The 12,515-nt window shown below is 51.0% G+C and overlaps 3 protein-coding genes across 3 annotated transcripts; all 3 read left to right on the top strand.

Annotated features, from left to right (window-relative positions):
• Positions 1-329: 329 nt before the first annotated feature.
• Positions 330-2,623, top strand: MAA_01745 (uncharacterized protein; the record flags this gene model as incomplete). Its single annotated transcript, XM_007819743.1, has 2 exons — positions 330-580; positions 646-2,623. The coding sequence occupies 2 exons, from the start codon at positions 330-332 to the stop codon at positions 2,621-2,623; spliced, it is 2,229 nt and encodes a 742-aa protein (XP_007817934.1).
• Positions 2,624-6,732: 4,109 nt separating this feature from the next.
• On the top strand, positions 6,733-7,782 carry MAA_01744 (acetyl esterase; the record flags this gene model as incomplete). Its single annotated transcript, XM_007819742.1, has 2 exons — positions 6,733-7,616; positions 7,683-7,782. The coding sequence occupies 2 exons, from the start codon at positions 6,733-6,735 to the stop codon at positions 7,780-7,782; spliced, it is 984 nt and encodes a 327-aa protein (XP_007817933.1).
• Positions 7,783-10,416: 2,634 nt separating this feature from the next.
• On the top strand, positions 10,417-11,670 carry MAA_01743 (transmembrane alpha-helix domain-containing protein; the record flags this gene model as incomplete). The annotated part of the gene is made up of 1 exon (XM_007819741.1): positions 10,417-11,670. One exon carries the CDS (start codon positions 10,417-10,419, stop codon positions 11,668-11,670), a length of 1,254 nt encoding a protein of 417 aa, XP_007817932.1.
• Between the last annotated feature and the right edge of the window lie 845 nt (positions 11,671-12,515).

Here is a 12,515-nt window from a genome sequence, read left to right on the forward strand (position 1 = left end):
AATGCGTCTTTAGGAACGTTGGCAAGGCTGGCTTATTTTCTTCGGGGTTGCCCTGGGTTTCTAGTTTCCTTGACCTGGTTTATTTCGTTTTCTTAGCCCGCACCGCTGGACGACCGATTCGATTTGTCGATCCCGACTCTTTGCCACAGCTTACATTGCATCTGAGGGCCCAAAATCCGAAGCAAAACAAACATCTTGTTATTTCAAGGCGAGATCTTTTGGGTTCTTTCTAATGGCTATCGAGTTATACCTTTCTTTTTGACATAGAGCCTACGACTAAACCCTCCCCTTTCTCGTTATCAGTTTTCAGGACGTTTTATAATTCGACAATGGCAAACCTACCTGCCATTAAGCGGGCCACGACCGCCTTCGGGCAAGGCGTTTCGGACAATAATGTGTACCATATGCAGCCTCGTATCAACTTGCGAAGGGATTTGATCCCTGTTGAGACTCCCATTGCACCTTCATTGTGGACTGTTTTCAGGCGTGACAAATCCTGCCACGACGGCTCGGATTATAACACCTGCGAGAAGGGAGTCAACACCAATGTAACTAATCTTGCCATCATTCTTGGTATTGTGTGAGTGGAAACAAATTCCATCACCATCAAGTCGGCAGCCGGTGCTAATTGAAAACTAAAAACAGAATCCCCGTGGTTGTTGCCACTATTGTACTCATTTTTCTGCATCGCCGAAATGTTCGCCGTTTAAGACAGGAGGATGCTCAAGATCCCACCAAAGGCCTCGATTTCGGCATGGGCGAAGGCCCTGCCAAAGCCGGCAAGCGAAAGAGTTTATTCGGAATAGGGGGAGAAAAGACAAGTCACAAGGGCAACCAATTGTCTATGGATATGAATCTTTCATCGCCGTACCTCTTACCTCCCAATATTCACCAATCCCATGACTCAGTACATTCATTGGCACGAACCTTCCCAAGCGACCAGGACCCATATCGTACTGTTGGTCAGTATACAAATAGCGATGCCGGTTCTATCAAATCTTTCAACCCCAATGGAAGCCGGCATGGCTCCGTGGCTTACAGTCCCTCCGTTGGCGCCGCCGGGAGAATGCCCCCTTCTCGTTCCGACTCGATGCCAAAGACACCTGCATCTCCCGCGGCCAAGTCTGATCCTTTTGCCACACCTACCGCTCCACAATCCATTCATCAATTCCCCCTACCGGAGGATGCCAAAGAAGTTGTCCGCCCCGTGGAACCCGTTGTTCCCGAGATCGGCACTGTTTCCTATCCTGATGAAAAGACTGGTGAGCCTCAGATGCCAGACATTCAGCCGCCGCCTTTAGCAGTGTCAAGAGACTCGCACTACGAGCTGCCGAATTCTTCCTTGGAACAAGACAGACCCATCCTGGCAGAGCTACCAGCGCGTTCGGAACGTGGCCCGATTGGAATGGCCCATTCAGGCGTCGATGGTTTCGACTTCCAATCCCGAGAATCTCATCCCTCTGGACTGGGTCTGGACGTGGGCTTGCAAAACGTTTACTCATCAGACGCGCCTCACGCTTTTGATAACATCCCTGGCCAAGCACTATCTCACGATGACTATGGTCACCCAGAGATCCGTACCTCGCAGTATTATGACGGTGATTCTCTCGGGGCCCCTGCACCAGCAGAGGCTCCGGAACAATCTAACGATGCCCTGGGTGTTCCCCAGCAGCAAATGAAACGACTCTCGGTTGGATTCCGTCCCCTGCCACCGGATGAGGTAATGGAATCTGAGGACCCGGAGTACAGAGCCAACCGTATCCGATCCTTTTATAAGGAATACTTTGACGATAGGGAACCTGCACCCCCGTTGCCTGGAACAGAAGTCGCTGAATATTATGAAGACTATGATGCTGGTTACCTTGGGGATGCTGCCTATTACGATGCAGAGACGAATGCCTTCGTTATGCCATATGCACAGCCAGTGACTCGTCGTGCCATGACGCCGCCACCTGCCGGGCGTTTCCGAGGCGGTCCTGGAGGACCTGGCCCCCGCGGTGATCCTCGTGGTCCGGTGCGAGGTCCCCATGGCTCTATTGGTGGTATGAGTCTCCAAGGAGGACCAAGGCGGCCTCGTGCTGGCTCTGCCTTTGGCCCAAGGCCCGGCTCGTCTGCTTCTGCCCAGATGCGAGGACGCCCCCCGAAGAAGAACCTGCCTCCCCCATCCGTGCTCCATACTCTGCCAACACCTTCCAAACTCAAGGATGATAGCTTTGCAATCTTTAATGCAACTGATTTCGCGCCTCCTGACTCGTTTAGAGAACATGTCGCGGGCCGGAGTCAAAGCCCTATGGGTGAAAGACGTGCATACTCGCCTAAGGTGCCAGTTGCTTCCCCTCTGGTCACTTCCTTTGACGAGCTATCGGTCCTGCCAAGCCCTCACATGCTTCGCAAGTCATCAACATTCACGGGCCTGGATTTCGCACCGCCTAAGAAGTTCAAGGATACAGACACCATGAGTGACGCAGGTAGCATCAGAAGCAATACAAGTGGCATTTCTGCTGCTCAGCTGCATGCTATTCGCGGCGGAGCTGGACGTGTGAGCCGACTACCAGGCGACACCGTTTTTACGTCTGCCGCTTTGGAGGACACACTCAAACCTCAATGGGGCATGCGGCCTTGATCCCTTTTGGGAAATGCCTGGGACATGGCCTGCAGATCCAAGAGCGCAGACAAGTAGCTCGATTGTGTAGACATGCTGGCCGGATGCTTCTGTGCGTAACCCCTGTCCTGTCCTTGGAGCTCACTTTGGCATTGCGCTCTTTTGGCGAACAGCTCTCATATGGCTCAATTGTGCGGCGAATGATGGCTTGGGCATCAGCGTCAATTGATTTTTATTCATTCTCGCGGAGTAACTAGGGTTATGATGGGACTTGTTGATTTTACAGCTTTTCTCTTTTTCTCTTTATTGTCGTACTGCTTCGGGGTTCGGCTCATCGAGCTTTGCATATAGAAGGGCTAGGACATTAAACAACAACGGCACAAATCAAAAAGCCTGATAACGAAGAAGGGTTTCCATTCAGTCGACGTTGAGCAGATGCTTTGTACATAGATAGGCCAATTGGACAACAGGTACAATCATACATTTAATTACATGTACTTTTGCATCATATACTGTTGACGTGACTATGAGGCGAAGTTGATAGCATTCATGATTAATATTCATTTGCCTCTTGTTGATATGTTGTGAGGTGAGAAAATTGTGTGTCACTCAACATGACATGAGAGACGATATTAAAATTATGACACGACGTGATTTGACATGGACCATGGTAAACATCTACTTGGTTTCCGGTAACATGCTACTGGATGGGATACTTATTACTTGTCGTAGCAGCTTTTGGCTTTTATACGATGACTCCTTTCCTCGTTCCATGAGAGTCTGGCGTCAGTTGCGTCAGAGCACAACCTTGGCGGCTTCAATACGTCTGTACTCCGTAATGCAGGGCTACCTTCGGATGTGAACGTGAGCGGCTGTCAACGGGGGGCCCAAATGCTAGGAATTGGAGCGACGGGGAATGGGCTGTTGGGCTGCAGTATAAAACGACAAGATGTGATGCCTCCGGCTCATGTTGGCAGCCCCAACGCGAGTTCTCCTACTGCAAGCCATGTCCTTTCTGGCAGCATTTGAGTGATTGTTTCCCCAATTTTGGGGAGCCTTGAAGCAGCTACAGCCTCTGTGGGTTGTGTCTTGATTGATGTAGCTTGGCTGTTTGCGACGTTTTCTAGTAGCTGTGTTTTGACTATTGCGAGTCTTGACGGGCGCCGTGTCGGTGGCTGTTTTACTCCTCTCTGGTTGTGTTACTTTACGACGGACGAAAACTTGGTTGGACCTGATGGTGACGACTCTGAGAGCTTGTTTGGGGCATCTAACCTGGCTGCTGGCTGCTATTGTGGCCAGAATTCTGCTTGGCCTCTCCGTGTTTGAGACGGCAGACTGCGACGGTTGCTAATCGATATTGTGGGGTGACGAGTTTCAAGGTAGTGAGCATCGGAAGGCTAGGGGATACATGTTGGGTATGTTTTCTATTAGACGTACTCTGTTTTCTATATCAATAGGAGGGAGTCAGGTTGCGAGCTTGCCAATGGCTTTTGAAAGCCTTGTGACATGAGGATGTTAGTTTTTGATGCCTCTTTAGCCAATGGAAGATGAGGATATGCATAAGACGACCTGTATTAGTACACAGAAGAGCAAGGGTAAAGCTTGTTATTACTTTAATAATTAGATCCTGTTAATCTCTTGGTCTGCCGGCGCGAACGCGTGGATGTTAATAGTTATCGTGGAAATGGAAGACTTCCTTATTATAGGAACGTTGCTTTTTTATATACTTACCTAGTAGGTAGTACCCGGCAGTTATACAAGCCGCCCTTTGCAAACATCGGCATCTTGAAACCCGGGCGGCTGCTGCCCTATTTTTGATGTTGTGCGCGGGATGGGGCGACTAGCTTTTGTGACGGCAGAAGCCATGAGCCTGAGAATAAAACGCCAAATACCTAGGTAGCCAGGGATATTTGTGGTACTGGTGGTTACTCTGCAAGAATAAGGGTAGTGGAAGTGAGTGTCTAGAACGTGGATTCCTCTACGCTTTTGACTGAGTAGTGCTTTTTGACCTAGTGTACTCGACTGGGGTGCCCAGAACATGTCGATTTGTACGACTTCATCATTGGTCGATTACATCATCGCCACGACGTCTGTTGTCTGACCCGATGCAAGAAGCGAGTCGGAAGCAGGCTGTTGTACTCATTGTGTCGATGCGGTAGCACTGACAAGGCCGACACCATCTGCGGGATTGGATGCTGTCCCCCTGCGCGGCGAAAGAGAAACTACTACTCTGTAGTAGTAGGTTAATTAGATGCAGTGCCAGTTGCCCAAATGAGAGTCACTCACGACGCGGCTAAGAAACGTTACATGGCTTTGTGGGTATTAGACCCGAGTATGCATTGCTTTTGCTCTTTGGCCAAGGCCCCAGATGATAACGACATGTTGCTGAGCAATGATGGCAACACAACTATGTATGGCGTACGTATGGCGTACTTTGATAATTGTTGAACAAGAAAAAAATTCCTGTTCTCGCCTGGACGAATGCAAACTGTAGACCTTCGTATCAAGACTGGCAGAGGGAGCATATTCCTTGTCTATAAAATATGGCATTGACTGGAGCCCCATTCGTCGTCACATGTTGGCCCAGTTTTTTGGGTGGCAGAGATGCGGGTGGCTTCGGCACAATGGCGCGCATTGATATTTTGCCTTGTCAAAGGTAATTTCCTTTGTCTGTGGACGAGTCAGCCACCGGAATCAATCATTCAGGAGTGCTACCAACTCTCGACTCACCGCTTGGGGCAACATGATGGTCAAAATGGCTGTTCGGACTTGGGACATGGAATGCTCCTTCAGTGCTCGACGAAAGGGTGAAGATGCTCTCGCAAACCTATCTGGACGTCACGTAGCCGTGGGATCTATCAGGTGGTAAAGGGCCACTGACTTGGGCAAGTAGGATGGCACGAAGGGGGAGGCCGGAGCTGTTGTTATCTGCCTCTGCAGTGAAACATAGGCTGGTGGACATGATTCAGTGCCCAAATCGAAGCTCTTTGGAACGTTGCGATATTACAGCCGAGCGTCTTTCATGCTGCCCCACTGCTTGGGTGCTCATTTGTTGCTTGTAGCTTTTCGCATAGCTTCTCATCTGCCGCTGGAGAAGTGCTCGTCGTACTAGCGGCTCTCGGCCTCAGCTTATCCGACGCCCTTTCGGCCGAAGAATACGCGGTATGTGATAGCCCGAGGTGGGCACAACTCCAGATGTCATCTTTTGTGCAATTTCCTGGGACAGCGAGGGGTTCCCGGGTCGAGCCGTTCAATGGCATCATATGTAATTGGCGCTCCCCCATCGAACTGGGACCTCTGGGTGCTTTACTGGGACGCTACGAGATGTCAACTGGTAATGGAACAGATATAAACCCTTTACTGAAACGTACCCCCTGTATGCTGATGCGAAGACACCAATGGTAAGCCTCTCCCTGTACAGCCCTGGGATATTTTTGAGGCCTCACAAGATGTCAACTGGCAAAACTGATGTAAGCCCTTTGCTGGAACTTGCCTCCAGACATTCGTATGCTGATGCGAAGGCACCAATGATGGCCCTCTCCCTATACAGCCCTAGAATACTTTGGAAAACTTGACTACAATCGAATGATGTATACTTTGATCATGGCAGGCTCTCGATCGTGATAGCTGGCTTATCCTCACAGAATACTCTTGCGGAGCCCTTGCGGCATTAACACGGTAGTAGGGCGCACGCTTCATTCGCCTCAGTTAGGCCTAGTGTTTATATCATGCTCCGACGAGGATATTTGCTAGCCTCATACATCACATCATGTCTCGGTAAAGCATCACGACATGTCTTGTGCAAGAGGCAAGATTGACCGGAAGAGTCGGTCCTGCGTTTTGAGTTGACGCGCGGTGAGAAGATGGTCGTGAGAATGAGACTCGGTACAAGCTCTCTTGGGACTGTGAGTGAGCGACGATATTGACGACCGGAGGAACTAGTCCGGGTGGAATTGTCCAAGTTATTAGTTTGAACTCCAGTATTGTATAAGTATATAAGCAGACCACTCCCAGCCTTCAAGTCTCTCGGATATCAGACTTATTCTCAAGCAGATATCCTATCCCACTACGAGTTTATTCATCAACTTTTCAGAACAACTTCGCCTCTACTCTTCCAATCTTGACCCATCATGGCAACCAAGCTTCTCACCGTGCTTGCTATAACCTCCGGGGTCATTTCTGCTCCTGCCGCCTTGGGGAAATTTGAAAACCTCGTTGTTTTTGGCGATAGCTACTCGGACGAAGCCCGCTTTGCCTACATCAAGCAGAATGGAAAGCTGCCCCCAGCCGGCCAGATGCTCCCCGAAGCCGATAGTCCCTTCAGCAACGGCCGTATATGGGGGCGATTGGTCGCCAAAGACACCGGAGCCACGCTCTACGACTATGCCGTCGGGGGCGCCATGTGTACACACACCAACTTCGACCAACGTACATTCAACGAAACCACCAACATCCCATACCCTGCTGTGTTGGAATACGAATTACCTCTATTTGACACGGACAAGAAACTCGGCCTGTACAAAAACCTGAACCCGGACAACACCGTTTACACGCTTTGGATCGGCACAAACGACCTCGGCAAAGATGGCATCATCGGAACCAAGGCTGGCATGCACCATAACGTGGACGCGTCCAGTACAGTTGACAGCTATCTGACCTGTGTCTGGGCCGCCCTCGACAAAATGTACAGTCAAGGCGCTAGAAACATTGTCCTGTTCAAGCTGGCACCACTCGAGAAGGCGCCTTTGTACGCCATCGACTACCCGAAGCTAAAGGATAGTCTGAGCGCCGACGTCCAGAATGTTAATGCAAAATACGACCAAGTTGTTGCGGGGACCAAGTCACAGCGGTGGGCAGACGCAACTATTACCATCTTCGATTCCTACAAGTTCTTTTCGGATGTCATCGCATCGCCTAGCACTTTTCAGTTTACCGAGGTGTCCAAGCCGTACAAGACCTGCGTCAGTGAGAATAACTGCCAAACGGCGAGCGGACCCCAGTCGAGCTACTTGTGGTAAGTTGTATCAAGGCCTCGGCACCTTTGTAGGAAACTGGAATATCAATCTAAAACAAAATGCAGGAATGACGCCCTCCATCTTTCACCCGCCGCGGAACAGCTCATCTCCCAGGAGTTCCAGCGCGCTGTAAAGGGTACCTCGAGCTATGCCAAGAAGTATTAATGTCAGCTCAGCCTAGGCGGTCGTGCTGAATAAAACGGGGGAACGAGCAAATTAACATGTATGGCAACTTGGTTTGCTATAAACCTCGTTCTGGACAAACACGATGCAATCGTTGTGCCGTGTCAGGGTCTTCGTATTTTCACGTCTGCCACTCAGGGTACTTGGATAGCAGGCAATAAGCTTAGATTTTATCTATTATTACATTCTTTACTACCCGTCGGAGACCAAGTGGACGAGTCACTTAGTCGCCAATGGGTAGCTGGTTTTTACAATTGATTTATTATACTCGAACTCTTTTTATTTCCAATGTCCTTGTGTAAGCCACTTCGTAGTGAATCTTCCTTTGATAGTCTAAGCTAGCCCAAGAACAATATGCTTAGATAATGGTATATACTATTACTTGCCGTCAACTGGGGTGATATGCCTAGCAAATTACAGTAAGCCACGTGCTGCCAAGTCACGTGCCGTATCGTCTACGACAGCCGCTGCAGACGGTAGAAATCTCGGAATAGCGTCAAGTAGATGGATTGACCGTGCACCGTTGAAATTAAGCGATTTTTAGCGTTCGTGGGGATAACTTGTACGTTATCCATAGAAAAATGGGCCCGGTATCGGGTGTCCAAGCCACCTGGGCCACTAAAGGGGGCGCTACAGCGCCAGAGGGCAGACGAATAAACTCCAGGCGTCCCCTTTTCCATCTCAGACGACTAGTAGCAGCTTCTTATGCCTTGAGAGGGAGCGTCAGAAATAACGCTGATGGATGACGAAAACGTCGGTGGCAACAACCTCACGAGCTGGGCCAAAGAGTTGGATCAGCCGCCATAGGGATTACGGAGTACCTCGCCCTATTTTTAACGTGGCGGCACCTCACGCTCTGAAAATAGCAGGAAAGAATGTCCAGTCATTTTACATGCGTCAACTCGCGCATAGATCAGGAAAACATTAGGTTGCCTAGCTTTCAATCCTAGGCGGGCCATGGCAGCGGCGTCTGTGTACGCATTCGTCTGAAGGCATCCTCGTTCGGTCCGAAGTACCCCGTAATCATGCCTCTCGATCCCATTTTCCGCCGCGTGTAGCTTAGCAGTGACCAGGAAAGGGCAAAGCCTAAAAATCGAATCGAGGATGCGCCTCCGCCGCAACTTATTTGGCGCATCGACGCCCCTCGGCCCATCAAGGCAGTGCTGCACAAGCGCAGGCAATGTTGCACCGTTTGTTGCCTGCACCCTCGTCCAATGGCACAGCATCAGCCGGTCGGTGGCGGCAATCTTCAGTGGACGTGAGAGCACTGCGTTCGGCGTACGCCGTAGAGGAAGACAAAAAGAAGAAGAAAAGGGACCGGGGCTCAGCGCCCTCGAGTCTCGACAACGGAAGGCGCTTGGAGGCCAAGAGGATACAGCGCCATTTGATGGCAGGGACCGGGAAGGTGCCCGTGTCGCGCCTTCCTCCAACCATGCGGGACATGGAGTATCTGATGGATGCAGTCAGATTTTCTCGTATCCAACCAAACCCCACGACTGGGTCCAGTGTGTTTTTCTGATTCTTCTAATGTTATTACTATTGCAACTCCGTACCGTCTCCATCTTCACCCACCCGGCGACAGCCTGACAGCCTGGCGGTACGAGCTTCATTCCATCGCCCGGCCAGGCCATCATCTTCGCCAAAAGGGCGATTGGCGTAGGACGCAGTCAATGCTCGGCTGGGCCTGGGGGACATTTCCAATCACCAAGAGCGTCGGCGGGAGACAGTTGCGGCCATCGTACCACAGCCCACCACAATTAATTGGAACCCACGCCTCCTAATTGACACACCCCGGTTCGCTCTCACGCGCTTGTGCGTCTCAGGCCTGCCGCTGCCGCTCGCTCACAGGCACTCTCACAGTCTCAGTTTGATGCGGCCTGAGGACGGGCCCGTCACCCAATCTCCATCCAGCCCGGCCCCTGTCGAAGCTGCTGCTACTACTGCCAGTCTGGTCGCTCCATCTGTTGCATTCGTGTCTCAAGCGGCCTCTTGTTCTCCCCCGTCGGCTATCCCACGCCTCCCATTGTTCAGTCACGACCATACATTTTTCCCGCTCCACTCTTGTTCTGCTGCCTTTTCATCTCTCCCTCTCCTCTCCAGACACACCTTTCGACAGGAGACCACGTCGGCGATCGTCGTTTGAATCACGAAACAGGCACGCCGGCTTGTTGCGAGCCTTCGACCCCTTCTTTGGCCGTCGTCGACTCGGTTCGTCCTCAATTGCCCTCGACCTTGGTGTGTGTCGCCGCTGCCTCTCCTCGGAGTTGGAGCCGTAGTTTGACAGGTATGTTTGCAGCTTCAACGGCTCCTGAGTAGTGCCACGCCAAGTTTCGCCGTTGTACGGCTTCGTTCATGTCCGTGCCAGCGTTACTATAAGCCCATACTGTTGTGTTCTCAAATGGAGATTTCGTCATCTTTGCCGTCTTCATCCCCGCAAACTAAATTCTTGTTTGCCCGTCAATGCCTGGCTTTCTCTTTCTTGTTTTCCCTTCCTTCATGGGCTTAATCAGAACGTCGGGCATGGCTCGAACGCTGCAGTGGTGGCAATCAATGCCTCATCATGCTAACGCTCTCGATATCAGGCAGATTCACGAATTGAATCTCCGCGCTTCCAACATGTCTGACTCTTCTCGTGGGTCGGGTGCCCAGACCAGTGGCCCAGAGACTTCACTGGGACAATCGCCAAGTTCCCCGTCCTCTGTGCCCTCTCCGTCCCCAAATACAACGCCTAGTTCACCTTCACCGCCATCAGCATCATCGCCCTCGCCCTCGCCGTCGTCCGAGTCGCCGCAGCCGCAGCCGCAGCCGCCTGCGACGACATCGTCAAGTTCCTCCTCGCCGCCGCCAGCACCGGTACCTACCACTCCCTCATCATCGCCTTCTAGTACGCCTCAGCCAGAGACATCATCACCGTCTCCTACGCCTACTTCTGCGTCTTCGACGTCAAGCACCCCCCCGCCGGCACCAACAACTTCTACTCCCGAGCCTACGATATCCAGTTCAACGATCGTAACTGTTACGCCTGCTTCATCGACAACTACTAAAGTCGTCGTAAATACGACAACGCCAACCGCGGGACCGTCGTCTACTTCGGCAAGTGTATCGGGTAGTTCAACTGCTACGCCTATCAACCCGGCCGGTGATGGAAACAGTGGTGGTCTTAGCCAACCAGCCAAGGTTGCGATTGGAGTAGTTGTACCTATTGCTGCAATTGCTTTGTTGGCGCTGGTGGGCTTGTTCTGGTGGCGAAAGAGGCGTGCTCGTCAGGAGTCTGAAGAGGAACGCCGCAAGGAGGTCGAGGACTACTCCTACAATCCCAATGCCGACCCTACAATTCCAGCTGTCGGTCTGGGTACCGATACTTACGAGATGCGGGATGAAGGCGGATCGGGATACCGTGGCTGGGGCTCAACTACTGCAGCAGGTTCCATGGGCCGCAAAACTTCAACCACAATGTCTGGTGGTATGACTGCCGGCGCCTTCTCAGATGGCGGCGGACATACCCGTGGAAACCCTTCCGAAACCAAAACCGACCCTACCGTGGATGGCTCCTCGTCTCCAGACGGCGAAATTATGGGCGCCATGGGTCCTTCAGCCGCAAACAATCGAGGTGGCGATGTTCACCGTGGCCCATCAAACGCTTCATCTTCCTACAGCGCTACAGGTCGATCTGAGGGCTCCGACGTCGGAATCTACGCTAATGGCGGTGGTTATTATGACCAGTATGGCCAGAACCCCTATGGGGACCAGAGGGCCCAGGAGCTTGGCGGCCAAGCTGTCATTAGGGATAACCCAGCGCGACGCAACACTCGTATCGAGAATCCGTCACATTACCCTCAGCAAAGTGCTGGTATTGCCCAAAACTTCTGAGGCGCTTCGCATCGTTTCAGACGTTTGTCAACACTTGGTCGCTGGATTTACCATATCCATGCACCTGTCCATAGAGATACCCAAACTTAGCATTCTCTTCAACACTTTTCTTACACTTTGAGACGAGAATTATATACGGGAAACTTACAGTCGAACTGAATGGGGGCTTCTAGGCTTTTGAATATTTGGTGCTGGCATTTTATTGGCATTTACCATTCTTCAGCCAGTTCATTCTCGATTGAAGCAACGTTAATGATGGCATAACATTCTACAGTACAATAAGCACGCAGCGGCATTTTATAGCAAGCCGTAAACAAAATCGGGGTATTGAAGCGGGATATTCTACAACATGCAGCTTCGCACGTTTGAAGTTTTTTTTTTTTTTTACACATCTGCCTCAGCACGCAATGAGGACATGTACATGTACATAATACTCTGTCGAAACAGCGACTTTTACATTTTCTTATCTTGAGAAGACTTGTTTTTCTGTGGAAAAAACACATATCTATTACCAATTTCAACAGCGAAGCGGCGAGGGAAGGAAGGAAGGGGGACATAATGTGGAGGAGCATCATTCGTTTGGCCTGTAATGGGATTGATTCGTCGTGTATAGAGGAAGAGTTTGGTTTTATATTTCTGAGCGGGATGGGCTGCCGCAGGACAGTGATGCTGTCGGTGTATATATGGATTGGTAGTTGCCTCAATTGATACAGTAGACTTTGTTGAAGATGTTGTGTCAAGCGCCACAGTTGCAAAATAAAACAGAGAAAGCGTTTTCTTCAAAGAGTCTAGTGTGTAATGTGGTGACGGCATATCCGGCGCTCTCAACAGAAGTTCCATCTTGG

This window comes from Metarhizium robertsii (assembly GCF_000187425.2).
Source record: "Metarhizium robertsii ARSEF 23 chromosome Unknown MAA_Scf_1, whole genome shotgun sequence".
Taxonomy (NCBI): domain Eukaryota; kingdom Fungi; phylum Ascomycota; class Sordariomycetes; order Hypocreales; family Clavicipitaceae; genus Metarhizium; species Metarhizium robertsii.